This window comes from Cajanus cajan, chromosome 2, assembly GCF_000230855.2.
Source record: "Cajanus cajan strain Asha chromosome 2, NIPB_CcT2T_4, whole genome shotgun sequence".
In the NCBI taxonomy this organism is placed as follows: domain Eukaryota; kingdom Viridiplantae; phylum Streptophyta; class Magnoliopsida; order Fabales; family Fabaceae; genus Cajanus; species Cajanus cajan.
Window position 1 is genome coordinate 74,209,111 of NC_138518.1, and position 12,720 is coordinate 74,221,830.

General features: G+C 27.3%; 1 protein-coding gene across 1 annotated transcript; it reads left to right on the forward strand.

Moving 5' to 3' along the window:
• The first annotated feature begins 2,560 nt into the window (after positions 1–2,560).
• Positions 2,561–5,548, forward strand: LOC109804313 (auxin-responsive protein IAA27). The gene is made up of 5 exons (XM_020366130.3): positions 2,561–3,094; positions 3,896–4,122; positions 4,477–4,618; positions 4,804–4,865; positions 5,165–5,548. Exons 1-5 carry the CDS (start codon positions 2,766–2,768, stop codon positions 5,200–5,202), a joined length of 798 nt encoding a protein of 265 aa, XP_020221719.1. The 5' UTR covers positions 2,561–2,765; the 3' UTR covers positions 5,203–5,548.
• Positions 5,549–12,720: the final 7,172 nt, after the last annotated feature.

Here is a 12,720-nt window from a genome sequence, read left to right on the forward strand (position 1 = left end):
AAAAATTATTACTCTATTTATAAGACAATTATATTTTATAAAAATAAGTAATTTTAAAATTTTTACCATAAAAAAATATTTTTCAAAATTATTATATTTTTTAATAAAATTAATAAAGAATATTGGTTTAATTGCATTTTTTATCTCTCAAGTATTACAATTGTGCAGTTTTGATCTGCAAGATTTTAATTGGGTAATTTTAGTCCTTAAAGAATTGCAATTGCGTGATTTTGGTCCTTCAATTTTTAATCGAGCAATTTTAGTCCCTCGAATATCATAATAGTATAATTTTAGTTTGTCTCATTAAAAATTAATAATTTTAATATATATATATATATAATATTTTAAAATTAAATAATTATTTATCTATTCAAATTAACGTATATTATAATTTTTGATATTATATCAATAATATTATTAATATATTTATAGATAAACTAATAATTTGATAAATATAACTTGTTATATATTAATATACTTTTACAAAAATATAAGTATATTAATTAGAAATATATATCTGATCTTATATATTTATATTTTTGTAAAAGTATATTAATATATATTAAGTTATATTTATCAAATTATTAGTTTATTTATAAATATAGTAAAAATATTATTGATATTAATTTATCAGTAATATTAAAATACTAATAATATATAAATTTTATTTATTTAGTAATAATAAATATATATCATTTAATACATTAAAAAAAATATAATATACGTTAATTTAAATAAGCAAACAATTATATAGTTTTAAAACATTATATATATATATATTAAAATTTTAAAATTATTAAATTTTTAATGAGAAAGACTAAAATTGCACAATTATGATATTTGAGAGATTAAAATTGTTAAATTAAAAATTGTGAGACTAAAATTACACAACTATGAGTTTTTAAGGACTGAAATTACTCAATTAAAACCTTAGGGATCAAAATTGCATAATTATAATACTTGAGCGATCAAAAACACAATTAAGCATATTCCTTTTTATTAACAGTTTTGGAACGGGCCGTTCTGAATCCAGAACGGGTCGTTTTGAATCCAGAACGGGCCGTTCTGGTTTCAAAACGGCCCGTTCTTCTTCACTGTTGGTGTTTTAATTTTGCAACCAGAACGGCCCGTTTCGATTTCAGAACTGGCCGTTCTGGTTTCAGGTGTTTTCAAAAAATTCTCATCCACGTGGATGCCATGTATGCATCTACGTGGCATCCACGTGGCCAAAAGTTAACTCCGTTTAAATAATTTGGACGGAGGTCCCACATTGAAACTAATTAATTAATTTGGGACTAAATTGAAATCAATTAATTAGTTTGAAACCAAATTGAAACCAAAAATAAAAGTGAGACTAAATTGAAACAAAAAATTATTATAAGGGACCAAATTAGGTTTTTAGCCTAAAAATAACGACTAATATTTATTGGGGTAGTGAACACACAAAATATATATTTTTCTTTTTATATATTTTTATTTGATATTTGATTAAAAAAACTTTAAAATTTCAACAATTAGAATATCAATAAGAATAGACAAATTTTTATAACTTTTGATTTTGTATTATTAATAAAATTATAAATATAATATAACTGTAATATTGTTGTGTAATCTCGATTTCATTTACTTTTCTAAAAGCACGTTAATTAAAAAAATTGAAGAGAGAAATAAAATGCAGAGGATGTAAATAAGGTAATTGTAGGAGTACTAATAGATTCATTTTTTTGTTGTCATATTTGTTTTATCCAGGCAGATCTCTCTCTTATGTGACTTTTGTTGTATTGGTATTAATTAATTTCATCCTGTTTATTGCTCTCTCCAATGCATCTTCTACTTTTGTTCACGAGAATCCAAAGCATATGAGCCAAGAAAATCTGGACCTTGCTTGCTACACTACACTCACTCATTATTATTATTATTATTTATTTTATTTAGGTGCATGAAAATTTGGCTTTTTGAGAGCCACTGTTCCTTCCTTCGTTCCATCATTTTCTTTCATTCCTTTCCACTCTCACCTTTCCAACTCCCTACCAAAACCGCACTTAACTTTTTGCCGTTAATTAATTACCACTTCCACAAACCTTAACAAAACACACATAAGGAACATGTTTAAACAATATATGAGAAAGTATTTTATGAATCAATTGTGTTCACGAATTAGAGTCTCTATATTAAGTTGCGTTGAGTACTAAAAAGAAGTTTTGCTTTGCCGTTCACAATATATATTTTTTTTAATGAAAGATTTTTGTTTTTTAGGTTAATTTTATTTTACTATGATTATAAAAAAATTACATTATCATTTTATAGTAAAGTATAATAAGTTGTGTACATTATTATGCAGGTGTATTAACTATTCATATTCATGTAATTAACATTTTTTTTAATGTAAAAAGGGATAAAATAAGCAAAGTATGCCGGGTACTTTCTGTGGGTTGTCGGAGTAGTTGGCCACAAAAAGATTCACACAAATTTATAAAAAACTAAAAAGGAAACACAGCCTTCAAAGAATTTTATAAAAAAATTTGTAGAATAAAGCGGAAACAGTTGCGCATTTTCTTTTCTTTTGCAAACCACATCCTCGGTCTTTGTTTATATATAATTTTTCTGGCTCCCTTGAATGCAATTGGTTAATACTCAACACTACTTAACAGAGCAGAGAGAAAAGATTGATTCACTTACACACATATATCTTTTTTCCACTGTGGAGTTGTGCATCAAATCTTCTCTCTCTTTGTTTCTTGGTTTGTGTTGTGAAACAGTTAAAGATGCCTGAGGCATTGGAAGAGGGTGCTTCAATGAAAGGAGGGTTGAACCTGAAGGCTACTGAGCTGAGGCTTGGGTTGCCAGGGTGTGAGTCACCAGAGAGGGAGAGGGAGGGTGTGTTCAAGAGTGGAGCCAAGAGGGGTTTCTCTGATGCCATTGATGGGAACTGGAATGCTGGATCTGAAGTTGCTTTGGGTAAAGATGCTGCCTTGTTCTCTCTCACTGCTACAGACTGCACAAACAAACCAACTGCTGTTCTCAAGGAAACTCTTCCACACTCTCCAAAACCATTGCATGACAAGAAGCCCCAGATTTCTGCTCCAGCTGCTAAGTAAATACTTTCTTCTTGCTTCTTGCTATTATATGTGTCATCTTAAGTTTTTAAGTTGTTTCTTCTTGACTAGTCCTATATATCTTCATGCATGTTGATTTCATGATGTTCTGCCTTCATCAAAGTTATTTATTTATTTATTTGTTTTTATGTCTTGTTCCTATTTGGTGTTATATATATATATATATATATATATATATATATATATATATATATATATATATATATTATTTTTTTTGTGTTTTCATGAAGTTGGAAGCAAGATGTTTCTTTTGGTGTTGAGTAAGTGGGTTGGTGGATGGTTCAGAGGAAGAGGAGAGGAATTGTATTTTCTCTCTTTCTATTTTAGTTGGTTGGAATTTAACCAGAAATCAACTATTAACTATATTCTCATGTTATTTATTTTAAAATCATTTTAAAACTTGTGTTCTATGTAATTCAGAGGATATTCCTTCTATGTTAATAATCATAGTATATATAGTTACTTTGGCTGTTTCTTAATTTTTCTTCTGTGTCTTGGTTGACTAAGATTGGGATGGATTTGAACTCCTCCAATTATTGTTTTCTATACTTTCTAAAGGCAGAAAGATTTTCACCTCAGACATGAGGATACAAATCTCTATTTGCTATAGTCACAATATCGAGAACGAGATACTTGTAGCACGAGATTAGTCTCTGGTTCGGTGGGACATCTATTAGCAGGATTCCCCAGTTTTGAATTTAATCACTGGCTTTGAAAATTGAAACTTTTGTGAATTTAGGGCCTTGCATAGTGTAATTTATTGTTGTTATGTGAAGCAGGGCACAAGTTGTGGGATGGCCACCAATCCGTTCTTTCAGGAAGAACTCAATGGCTTCTCAGCCAACTCAAAAGAATGATGCTGATGCAGAAGCCAAGTCTGGATGTCTTTATGTAAAAGTCAGCATGGAAGGTGCCCCATATTTGAGGAAAGTGGATCTCAATAGTTTTGGCACTTACAAGGATCTCTCTTTGGCACTTGAAAAAATGTTTAGTTGTTTTACAATCAGTAAGTTCCTTTCTACTGTGTCTTGGCACGTGCTCTCAATCTCATGCATAACCACAAATATTAGTCATAATTGTTGTAACCATGAAGAGTTCAATGAATAGTTCAATCAATATTCTTTACTAAAGAAAATGGTCTTGATGATCAATTTCGTCTGGAGAGGAAAATATGATGAAATCAAATGTAATAAGTAAAAATAAATAGTTGGCTTAACATATGCATACATGCGCACATATTCTGCCCATGTTTAGAAAGGACAGATGTTGGTGGCGTGGATTTAATAACATGGGTCTATTTCTATGTTGTGTAGTGTTTTTATGTTACATATTGTGATGATGTTTCTATTGAGAAGTTCAGGTCAATGTGGCTCTTATGGGGTTTCTAGTCGGGAAAATCTAAGTGAGAGCAGATTGATGGATCTCCTTCATGGTTCAGAATATGTTCTTACTTATGAAGACAAGGATGGAGATTGGATGCTAGTTGGTGATGTTCCGTGGGAGTAAGTTCATTTTCTGATTTAAATTTCTAGGACAATGTTTTGGATTTTCACTAATTTCACGGGTAGACATTATTGTCTTTAAAATACCATGATCAATATAGGACGTATTCACAAGTACTATTTCATTCCTTTTAATTTTTTTCCCGCTCAAGGAAATATCTGAAATGGTTTTATTATTCTTTTAGGATGTTCATCGAGTCTTGCAAGCGGCTGAGGATAATGAAGAGTTCTGAAGCAATTGGGCTAGGTAGGTCTAACGTTAGTTGTAATTAATCTGTTATACTCTGCTTTACTATATACTAATAGTAATTTGATTCAAAGTTAATATTGATAGTTTAGGTTTTAGAAATTAGATCTTAGGATGGATTCTCGTCATATTTTCTCTATACATGGTCTTGTCTTATGTATTATTTGTTATATCCAAATAAATATTTCTATAAAAATTTTAAGATAGGTAGAGGGTATAAATAAAGCAGACCCATGTTCAGAATGGCTTTGTGATCTCAGTTTATTGTTACACTGATCTAAATTGTGTGATGATTGCAGCACCTAGAGCCATGGAGAAGTGCAAAAGTCGCAACTAGTGCAAATGCTGTATGCTTTTATCTTCTGAGCCGGGAAGGTGGAAGATGACATTTAAGCATATAATACGTTGTTTCTTATGTATAATTCTATATACGAGATTGGGGTGTCCTAAACCTTTTAGTGGGCAAGATATATTGATAACAAGATATTAGGTTTGTTGTAGCCGTCTATATCATTTTGATGCAGACGTTTAAGGTTTTAGGTTGTTCTCCCACACTTCAATTACAGTCATTAAGGTTTACTGTAGTATGTAAATTTTGCATTTCTTTTAGTAACTTTCCGCTCTCTCTGAGCGACCATTTTGTTGTCATGCCAAGTTAAGAAAAGAACATCATACTTTCTTTATGTCTCTCCACTCTTATATGCTAAAATTATGTTTAAATGTTTTTTTTAGTCTCTCCTATGAGGTAAATTTAAAATTAATGCAATTTTTTTTAAAAAAATATTTTAGTCCCCTGTTCAAATGTTCTTAGGAAATTTGTCACTAGCGGAAATATACAATCGACTCAATTTGTACTTATTGGACATGTTACATGTGGTCCTGCTCCTGCGGGTTTCAAAAATGATTTTCATTACGCATTGTAAGAGTAAGGTGTTATCTTAATTGCGACTCTCAAAAAATTGAGTTTGTATTTTGATCGAAGAACATAAATGACAAACTACTCAAATTAATAAATTTTTAAGTTAAAGTTTTAAACATTTGATATTTCTTGTTAAAAAAACATTTGATAGTTCTACTTTCTAATGTTCATAAGAAAAAATAAAATTGAATAAAAAATAACTGTAAGAGTCTTCTTTCGTTATAATTTAAATATCAAATACTGTGTACGGTAAGTTTATTATTTTTTATAATAATTATCTTAAGAATTATAACATGTGACCTTTTAAATGCACTATCATAAAACGTTTTAATCTTAGTTTTATTTAAAATTAATTTTTCATCTTAGTAATTATTAAATATGATGCACATTTTTAGATAAAAAAAGCAAGGCAAATTATGACATGTTTAGAATTATCTACGCTATAGTCATATTCTTAATTCTTTTACAAAAAATACATGGGTGATGGGTGTATGATGTATGTAAATTCTAGTCACATATATCACACGATGTAGATGTATGTATGTATGAAAAATAATAAACGAAGTGCAGAACATCTTAAAAGATCATTTTCTACGAAGCATTTGGAGTTTGAACACTGAATTTATAAATAGATTTGTCATACTTCACAAGTGAAGCTAACATTATGAATAGATTTACCATATCAATGTATTACAATTAAATTCAAAAGAATATTCATTTAATGTTGCGTATAGGTAAAGCGATTGATATTTTCACACATCAGTATTTTTGCAAATGTTATTTTGCTAAAGTATTCTTATGAACTTTCTGAAGTGAATTATGTATTTTAATGTGGGGGAATTAGAATAACCAACATTAGTATTTTTCTTTCATACAATGATGACAATAAAGATGAATTTAAGTTTTCATATACATCTATTATCTATATTATTCACACTAGAATGATTAGTAGCTTTTTTTATTTTTTTTTAATCAGAGATTTTAGTAGTTCATCATCAACATTAGTACTTGTTATTACTTTTTGCGACATGACAAAATGAATTATTTACACATAAGTACATAACATTATCTGGTTATATTGTGACTCATTTAAAGGAGGACAATTGACTGTAAAAAACTAAAAATTAACAATATGCATTTCTATAATATACACAAGCATACTTTATTTTAAGTATTTTCACTTAATTATTAACTTGTATTTATATCGGGTATACACTGGGTTTAATAGGCACGTATTATTATTTATCAATGTAAGTTTTTATATTGTTAAAATAATAAGAAATTTATTAATATAGTTATTATGAAATTTAATTACCTTATTATACATGGAGATTTGTTGTTAAATACTTAATAACAGTATAACAAATTTTTGTACTATATTCTTATACTTTTGAATAAGATTTTATCGTCACCCTTATTATTTTCGTATTTACACCACTATAAATACAAAGTAGAATTTCGTAAAATGTAAAATAATATCAATATATATATATATATATATATATATATATATTATATTTATAAAAAGATATATTATTTTTTATTACAAAACAGTTTTAAACTTTTTTAACACTATACTGCATATTTCAATAGCATGAATTGGGCCATATAATGAAAGCGGAACACATTCCCTAGACGGCCAGACCCAGACCCATTTGTATTTGATCCACACGTAAAATTTAGGCTATACACCTTTTTTTTTTTTTTTTTTAATAAATAAGTACACCTCTTTTTATTTTTTAAATATTTATAATTTTTTTATTATTTTAAATTTTTGTTTTTAGATCTCTAACTTTTAATTTACTATTTTTTTTTTCACACACTTTCTTTCTCTTTTCCAGTTTTCACATGTACAATCTTTTCTTTTTCTAATTCATCAACTATTTTAGTGGATAGTTTTAGTTCTCTCGATTTTTATATTATTCTCTTATTTTTTCATCTCTTTCACTTTTTCACATGTACCCAAATCATAGAACTGGTAGGCAACAACATTGTAGGTATGTGTAGCTTCCTCGATAGTTTCTATCAAACTAGACACATATTTTTTCTTTTAACACTTCCTTTTCTTTCACCCCTCCAAAAATCTTAAAATTAAGTTTAGTGTTATGAAAAAAATATTTTCACTATTCTAGAGTACTATGCAAATAGTGAAATTAGTGAGAAAACTGAAAGAGAAAGGTAAAAAGAATAATGTAAAACTAAAATAATTAAAATTACCTACCAAAATAAGTGGAGATGAAGAAAAATTAAAGAGATGCATGTGAAAATAAGGGAGAGAAGTATGTAAAAAAATGTTAAATTAAATGTTAAGAGTATAAAATTAAAAATTAAAATAATAAAAATTAAAAATATTTAAGAATTTATTTTTTTTAAATAAGAGGTGTACTGTATATATCATGATGCTAAAATTTATAAAGCAAAATTACGCATTTTCACATACCAGCCAGTTCAATTTAATCATGGACTCATTTTTTTTTTTTTTTTTTTAACTCAGCTTAACCTTTTGGCTGACAATGACATAGGCCACTATTTTTTAAAACATAAAAATTTAAAGATTAACATGATAAATTAATTGTAACATTTTTTGAATCATTGTAAACTAAAATAAAAATAAAATATGTTAATTGTAACAGTAACCATAAAGGAAATTAACAACACATGTAATATAGTTTATGATTTACTAATTATAAAAAATAAATTAGGTCAACAGGCAAACCCAACCAACACAGACTAACCCCCTTTTGAGCTGAAATAAATTTGGACCCTAATTTTGACAACCCTAAATGGATATAACGTCCCACATAAATAAAGACAAGTAAAAGTATAAGCATCGAGTCCTATCCTATGGGTTTGAATCTTTTTAATACATATCTCATGTTTGATAATTTATATAGCCTAGTCTTCTCTCTGTGTATCAAAGTTCAATGACCTAGCAATTTGTATTGATTTCACTAAAAAAAACAGAAGAAAAAAAAGAAAAAATATATGTGGCCTTTTAGGTAACTTAAAAACAAGCCCAACGTGAAAAACATTAAACAAGTCCAAATCACATCTTAACAAACAAAAAAAAATAGACTAACACACATTGGACGTAAAGTCCTACATATTGAACAAATAAAAACAAGTGTACACAAGTATAGATGTCGAATCCAACCTAATCCGCATCACACTCACCTCATATTGGGATTGTGCAAAATCTCAACAATCTTAAAGTAGACACTTTTATGAATTTGTAGAGATTTTTATTTTATTTTAAAATAAGTAACTGTTTGAGAAATAATTTGAACTAAATATGTGATTAGTTGTGCTTGGCAATAATAATACATTAGAACTATTTGAGATGATTTTATCTTTTTAACATTTTTTTTTGAAGAGGTCTTTTTCACCTTTTTTTTAATTTTTTTTATTTATAATAAAGGTGAACTATTTACGATTTGAGTATAATGGAAGGAATCGTCTTTCACAATTTTTAGGTATTCTTTAGAAGCATTCTCTTGGAACAGAAGAAATTAAGTCTACTAAAGTTTAGAAGATTAAAAGTGAAAGCAAAAGTTGTTCATAAGGCTTTAAGGAATTTGTTTGGTCTTGAAAAAGAATGTGAGACGTTTTTATTTTATTTTATTTTATCTTATCTTTATCAATCTTCTACAGAGACTTCATAATAAATATAATTAAAAATAATCTAAAAAGTTTGTCAATTATTTAATGGAGAAGTCGGTAAAACACTCAAATCGAAGATTTAGTTGATTTTTTTTAAATACATTGTATTTTATGTCTAATTCGAATGAGATAGCAAATCTGTTTGTTTGATTTTTTTTTATAGAAGTATTTTTAAATGAAATAAACACTTTTTTAATTTTTGATGTGTTTGTCTAAATTTTTTTTAATAAGTAATTTTATGTTATTTTTTATAAGCAACTCCTATATATTTCTTGAAAAATTATTTTTTTAAAATTAGAAATACTTATTTTTAAGTTTAAAACAAATAGATCCCGTCTGAATAAGTTTCGTGTAAGTTGTAAAATTTTTTCCCTACTAATTAACGTAATTAAAAGCTTATTTTTTCAAATTTTCTTTTATAGAAATAAGTAGCTTTATTTTCAGAACTGTTTATTGAAAGTTTTTGACCAGGCTTCTCTTTTTAATAAAGAAAATATAAGCTCAGAAAAGGGGAAAAAAAAATGGCCAAAGACGGTCGTAATTTCAATAGCAATTAAATTTAATTTGATTTAATTTATAGTTGGAGGGTCTTTTCCCTTTTATATAACATATGTTTGGTCTAATCTTGGCCTCTTAATTTCTAGTCCTTCACGTTACATTGCTGGCTATACTAGAACATAAAAATAAAAATAAAAGTTGTTAATTTCTTAAGTTATAAATACCATGTCAGAATTTACAATAAATAGATACAATATTATTTTAAAATTATCTATATGAAAGATAGATAGTAAGATTCAATTCAAACCAAAGTTTTGTATCATGGCTGATGTTCTGGATCTGGATGCTATCGATCGAGCCAACCATTGGTGTCATCTTCTTACACTATTGGTTCGGTTTTAATAGATTTACCTAATCCACTTAACTGGATTTAAGAAGCAATTAACAGTTTTCAATTATATATTTACATTCTCTTTCTATTTTACAAGTCTTTTTTTGACTCCCCCGAACACATTCTTAATAATCAGCCAGATAAAAAAGTATGCACTAAAAGAGATACGACATATTAAAGAATTGTAAGACAATTGAGAAGCTATAAATTTTAATTAATAGTGTGATCACATGCATGCATGGAACCAAATCTTTATGGGAAGTATGCATTGGCCTTGTTGGGTAAGGTAAATCTAAGGATTAACTCAACTAACTCATAATCAATAAAATAATGGATGAGCATGTGTGTGGAACTCTGATAGTAATTTAAAGATGGAGGGGAATGACATCATCGGTGTGCAAGAGATTGGCTTAAATTAATACTATAGACTAAGCATCAACTCTGTTCTTTAAACACTACTTTAAGGGCAGATACTCTCTTTTTATTCAAAAACAGCCAAGTTAATCTGAGAACAAATCTCAATGACACGTGAAAAGTAGAGGAATTATATGTCATCGACGATTCAATATTATGGCTGACTCTTGATGAGTCAAGTTACACATTCATTAACTAATTGCATGCAGCTACTTTAAAGTTCCTGCTTTTATTTGATTTAATGAAAAAGAAAGCGACCATATTAATATAATTTATTATTCAGATACATGTGTATAGCGAAGACGAATTGAAGAGTTAACAAATTTAAAATATTTATCAACAAAATCATTTTTTTTTCTACAAGAATTACAAAGACACAACAAATGAATTGAACTCTATTTGACTTGATAATATTTTTTTCAATTTGAAACTCAACTCAAGTTTGATATATAGACTTTTTTTCTAGTTCGAGACTATGTTCAAGTTCGTTAATATGTTGGTTCATCTTATTAGTTTGTATTTAATGAACTAAGTGTTAAATTTTTTTTTGAATCATATGCACTTCAAAATTTAAATTTATTAATAGGTTTTAAATAAAATATTTTTTAGTTTTTTTAAAAGTTAAAACATAACTTATTCTATTAGTTTATGTAAATTTATTAGTTGTGATCGTTAAAAGAAACATATTAATAACCAAAGTATATATAAATAAAAATCACTTCACCTTGCATAAAATAATATAAAACCTAATTTACAAAATCTTAAGGTGTTCATTTTTTTTATTAACTTATAATTAACTTTTGAATATTTTTTCAAACTTTAATATACTGAAAGTTAATTATATAAATTATATATTTATATGATGAGTTTATCTAAATGCAACTTAAATTCAACTCATGTATTTATTGAACTCATTTTTTAGTTTAAGTTTAACTTATTTAACTTATGAACAAAGTTCAACTCATTTAACTTTTAACAAATTAATTATTAATTTGTGTTTCAAAGTATTTTCAAGTTAGTTTGATTCATTATCACTTTTGTGCATTTGGGTTTAGGATTCTACGCACTAAACTTAATTAATTTAAGTAAAATTTAAGTAAAATTTTAGGTTCAAATTTTGTATATAAGAAAATTTGATTTAAAAGAAAAGTCTTACTAAAAATAATTAGTCAATTCTCCAACTAAGATTAAACATTCACAAATTCGAGAGATTAATCAGTTCCATAAATACCATACCAATATGTTATATAAAAAAATTAAAAAGATCTCGTTTATATAATAAATCTTCCTTTATATATCTTTCTAAACCAGTTAATTAGTATCTCTATTTGTAATTCAAAATTAACTGCAAGCTATCCAGTTTTGGAATAATCAATATGTTGAAAGCAGCACCACGTACATGTCTTAATTCACGTGTGTTTGATACAATGTTGGAACTAAAGATTTCTTTGAAAGACAAAAATTCAGTATGACATAGAAAAATTGATCGTATATATGATACCATAAACTTTCAAACTGTCATTGATAAGTGATAACAACAAAAGGAATACTATAATTCCACTGAAAGATTATGGCAATAACCAAAATACCTGTGCCATTGAATCTTTCCAGTATATATGAAACCAAAATTATATTAAAGTAAAAAAAAGGAATCTTATTCTGATGCCCTCCACTGGAAGGAAGGAAATATATATACCTCAAAGGCCCCTTTATCATATGATTGATCCATAAGAAGATACAAAGCAGACATAAGAAATGAAATTAAAGATGAGATACAATCATGTCTGATATGATCACAATCAATTGTATCAAAGCGTATCTAAGATAGATCATGAGAGCACTTGGGATGTTGGTTTCCTGAATATATTTATATACGGTTAGGAGACAAGGAGGACCAATCGCATTAATATTGCCATATTTCCAAGAAATGACTGGGACCTTATGAACTGAAAATCTTATAATAATTAGGGTTG

What these genes read in the sequence shown, in the direction of transcription:
- LOC109804313 (XM_020366130.3), top strand. Translation starts at nt 2,766, where the DNA reads ATGCCTGAGGCATTGGAAGAGGGTGCTTCAATGAAAGGAGGGTTGAAC. An exon ending in ATTTCTGCTCCAGCTGCTAA is followed by an intron (nt 3,095 to 3,895) that starts GTAAATACTTTC and finishes TATGTGAAGCAG; the next exon opens with GGCACAAGTTGTGGGATGGC. An exon ending in GTTTAGTTGTTTTACAATCA is followed by an intron (nt 4,123 to 4,476) that starts GTAAGTTCCTTT and finishes TGAGAAGTTCAG; the next exon opens with GTCAATGTGGCTCTTATGGG.